The following is a 4,455-nucleotide window of genomic DNA, read 5'->3' as shown; positions in this document are numbered from 1 at the left end:
TCTGTCCCACACCCCGCCCTGGCGGGGCAGCACCTGCCCCTGCCCCAGCCCCACTCCCTCCCTCGCTGTGGGGGCTTCAATCTGCCAACCACATGCATTCCCCCTCCACAGACCTATTGGCCAAATGCTGCTTCCCAGACTGCATATTGGCTACTGGATCAGTATCAGCCAATAAGGCTGGTTAATAATTAGCCATCGGTATCGGCCAAAAAAATCTTTATTGGTGCACCCCTATTCACAATGCTTCAGTTTAGCATATTTCAATACACACCTTGCTCCAAATATTCCAAACTTTGTTTTTGTCTTTTGATAATTGTGCACATCCGTCCCAAAGCAGCACGTTTCAGTTGTTTGCAGCGATAAAGGGAATCACCATATTTCATCAGTCGCACATAATCCTTAGCAACGCTGTGGGGGAAAGGAGGAAAAGGTCAATCTGCTATTATCACACTGACAGAGGGAAAAAAAGAAAATAAATGCATCTTACTTGTCAATCAGATTCTTGGCAATATTAATCTGTCCTAATGCCAACTTGTAATGATCTTTGTCATAGAGAACATTCATCAAATCTGCATAAAAGGGATGGATATCCTAAAAAGTACGGAACAAAAAATAATTAAACAAAACATTTTGGAATGTTTTCCTTCATGAACAGAGAATCTTAAGCAACTACAAATTTTATTTTTTTTCCTAGATACAAGAAATACACTAGTATGGTTGGTAAGTACGAACTGAAAGCTGTTTTTCTAGATTTAAGAAACTCTGGTGAAAACAGCCTGCTGTCCAGAATGTGTAAATTAATCCTAATTTTGAATTCTTGCTTTATAGCGTCTCATCGGACTGATTAACACAAAACTAAGCTTCTGTGTTTGTCTTTAGTTTTACAATAGTTTGTGTTAAGGGGGAAAAAAAGATATTATGGAAAAAAGAAAAATACAAGCATGCTGTGTAGCAGTAGACTTTTTTCTAAAAACATACTGCTTTATGTAGAAATACATCAAGAAGGCAAACTTTTGCTTTTACTCAGTGACCTCATTTCTTCATGATGTTGTAAAAATGTTTCTTTTATGCTCCCACAAACCCTTCTGCCCATCACAAATGCAACTTTTTCACGTCAATTGTATTTCAAGAGTTTAAAGCATGCCATGATCAGTATATAAAAGAACCTCAGAAAGGCTATTTTAATTCCACATACGCTTTACTTTTAAAGCAACACATTTTAAATACCTTGAACCAACCATCACAGAAGTTGCTACCTCAGAAAAAGAAGTAAAAACAAAAATAGCCATCATCATTGGACAACTAGCAAAGCCGAAGAAAGTCTGGAGTAGTAACAACTTCACTATGAAAACAAAATTCCACCTACAATATGCTGCTGTCATTTCAACAATGCTCTATGGCTGCAAGATCTAGACACTCACTAGGGCACTGGAAAAGCAAATTGAGACCTTTGAAATGCAGTGCTCTGGAAGACTTCTACACATACCCTACAATGCATACAGAACAAATAAATCTGAGAAAGATCAAATCAGACAAGAAGTTGGCAAACACAAACCCTTATTAGAAATCATAAGAATAAAAATGCAGTGGTTTGGACACATAACAAGCAGGCCTGGTAATCTTGCCAACACCATCCTGCAGGGTGCTATGGATGGATGAAGAGGAGGAAGACCCAGGACAAGCTGGACCACCAACATCAAAGTCTGGGATTAAAACTGACTGATTGTACAAGGATTGCAGAAGACCAGGAAGAACAGAGGAAAGTTATTGCTACATCAAAGGTGCCCCAATGGTCAGTGTGGCCTTGGGACTGACTGACCAATACTTTTAAAGAAGCTTGACCCTGTGACAGTATCCAACGCAAACCAAATAGGGAAGATGTCTTTTGAAATGTTGCAGTGGAATACATCATTAGATATAAAAACAAACCCAGAAAAGACAGTCCTAATACAAATTACATTCACAATTCTATAGCTGGATAAGTTCAGGTAGATCACTCGCTGTACACAAACTCCCACTTAAATGACTATAGTTCCTACTGAAGGACTGAGCATTAATCTAAGCATCATGGACAGGATCATGCTTTTGTTACTGTTTTTTACAGCACTGAGTATGCTACTGGTGCTTTAAAAACAAGCTTAAGACAAGTTACTGTTATGTGGGGACAATTCATACCCATCTTCAGATATTCATGCTTTCTACTGAATATATGAGTGGCAGTAAGTATCACAAAAGTAATACTGTTTATGGAGCACCTTTCAGCTAGAAGTAGAAAGCGGCCCTCCACCCAAAATAATTGCCTGCCCCTGCTTTAACTAGTTTAACAGGCCTGTATGTGTGTCTACATAAGGTTCAAACTGTTCTGTTATGCATGTCCATATCCAAACTGAAACTTTCCTAGAAACTACAGGTTTCCCTCGCTTTATGCTGTACACGCATTCCTGGAAAATGGCACTTAAATCAAATTTGCATAAAGGGAACCCACTTTACAATGTAACAAATAGGGATAAGTTCCAAAACCTCGACTGTACTGACCCCCAGACCCATTTCTACCACTTTTACAGGACAATTTTGGTACTCACCAAGAGCAGACAGTGGACACACACACAGTGGTGGTAAATGTTTAGCTGGTGTGAAGAGAGGGTGATGAAGGCTTCATTGATGGACCAGGGACAGGGGTAGGAGATAAGCTAGCAGGACACTTATAAGCCATAATGGGGGTGGGCAACTACAGAAACATGCATTACAGACAATGACCGAAGAGCACAGATCCACACAGGACACATAGTGCACATCATTCCCACAACGCACCACACAAAAGCAGCTGAATGCAGGCTTCCACCACACCAATCGCATAAGAGTGAATTTACAGCGCATATAACAAATTTTTGTTATTTGTAGATTGCAAGGGGCAGGAAGGGACCTTGGAAGATCTTCAGGTCCAGCCCCCCGCACCAGGCAGGAAAGATAACAGGGGTCAGGTGACCCCAGCAAGGTGACTGTCCAGTCTCCTCTTGAAGATTTCCATGGTAGGCGATTACACCACCTCTGGAGGGAGCTTATACCACAGTCTGGACACCCTGACTGTGAAGACATTTTTCCTAACGTTGAGCCTGAACTGGCCTTCCAGAAGTTTGTGGCCATTACTCCTAGTCTTCCCCTTGGGTGCCCTGGAGTCATCACGTAAAAGCAAATTTGCACATACAGAACCCACATAAAGAAGCCTGTAACTGCTAAATCCCAAAAACTCCTGCAAAAAAAACAGTGCCACGTGGACTGTTAAGGGCCCCTAGTGGTCACAACTGATTTACTGTCTTATCTGGAAGAATCTCCTTCTGTAGCACAAGTTTCCCTGGACATTTTTACACATGCATGTGCCACAACACTAGGTGGTGTGACACACGCAGTTGTATAAGTGGCAAAATGCACGTCAGCGCACAGAAAACAGCAGTGGGGGCACACTTCTGAACTAAAACACATCCATGAAAAAGCACATGTATAAATACCAGCTAGCGCCCCGCTGGAACGCGGCTTTGGCAGTCCACTCAAAAGAGAGAGACTCTCCCGCAGGCACAGACCATCCCTTCGACACCTCCCATCCCAGCCACGCACGCTCACAATGCGACAGCTCCCGGCAGATGCCTAGAGATAAACGTCATTTAAATGCCCAAACGTTGAAGTCACTCACATCCAACTTGGGAAAGTCGGTTAAGATCTGGGTGAGGCGGTCGTGATAATTCTGCTGAGTGTACTTGACTTTTCGCATATAAAACTGGCGAATGCGATGGATCTGGTAATGCTTGTGGATGACGGTCGGGGTTTTCCGCTGCGTCTTGGACAGCGTCAGGTCTATGAAGTCCTGCAAGCAGAGACACGTGAGCGCCAGCTGTCCCGTACAAGGGAGGCCCAAGCGGCCGGGGCCTCCACGTGGGCAAGCGCTGCCCCCGGGTCCCCCCGCCCCACCGCGAGCGCCAGCCCCACCCTGGCGGACGGAACCACCGTGATCTTCTTGAAGTTGTAGAGCGCCATGGTGCCGCCGCGCACGAGCCGCCCGGCCGGAAGGAAGAGGAAGTGGGAGGTGTTCTCGCGAGACTCCCAGCCAAGCCGGCAGCAGCGTGCTTCCGCCCTAGTGAGCGGCGGCCACAGCGCCCCTGGCGCTGGAGGCCGGCACTGCAGCCTCGCAAGGGGGGGGGGCTGCTCTCGCGCCTACACAGACCTGGCCCCTGGGAGTAAAGCACGTGGTAGCCGTGGAGCCTCCCGCTCCTTTTTGCTTCGAGGCCCTTCGGCCCCACTGGCAGCGCTGGACTGGCCCGGCTTGGTGGGCAGACGACACCTCCCGGCTCTTGGTGTTGGCGTCGTTTTCTTGAGGTCGGATGGCAGCGCGTCCTTGTGGCCTCCACCCCACTGGGATCTGAGTGCCCGGAGTCGGGGTCCACACACGATGTCTGGTGCGGC

At 45.9% G+C, this 4,455-nt stretch overlaps 1 protein-coding gene across 2 annotated transcripts in view; it reads right to left on the bottom strand.

Moving 5' to 3' along the window:
- The window catches only part of GTPBP4 (GTP binding protein 4), a 23,128-nt gene extending 19,036 nt beyond the window's left edge, over nucleotides 1–4,092 (bottom strand). Inside the window, exons 1-4 of one of the 2 annotated variants that reach the window (XM_019508172.1) lie at nucleotides 3,982–4,092; nucleotides 3,689–3,859; nucleotides 488–591; nucleotides 272–408 (exon numbers count right to left, since the gene is read on the bottom strand). In XM_019508172.1, coding sequence (XP_019363717.1) covers nucleotides 272–408; nucleotides 488–591; nucleotides 3,689–3,859; nucleotides 3,982–4,029 — 460 coding nt within the window. In that variant the 5' untranslated portion in view covers nucleotides 4,030–4,092. The remainder of the gene's footprint in view (nucleotides 1–271; nucleotides 409–487; nucleotides 592–3,688; nucleotides 3,860–3,981) is intronic. The other variant, XM_019508170.1, reaches the window with a different exon arrangement.
- Between the last annotated feature and the right edge of the window lie 363 nt (nucleotides 4,093–4,455).

The sequence above is a fragment of the Gavialis gangeticus genome, unplaced genomic scaffold (assembly GCF_001723915.1).
Source record: "Gavialis gangeticus isolate Ggan-Ray unplaced genomic scaffold, GavGan_comp1, whole genome shotgun sequence".
Lineage (NCBI taxonomy): Eukaryota > Metazoa > Chordata > Crocodylia > Gavialidae > Gavialis > Gavialis gangeticus.
The sequence above is the reverse complement of the archived record's forward strand: the minus strand, read 5'-3'. Positions and strand labels throughout refer to the sequence as shown.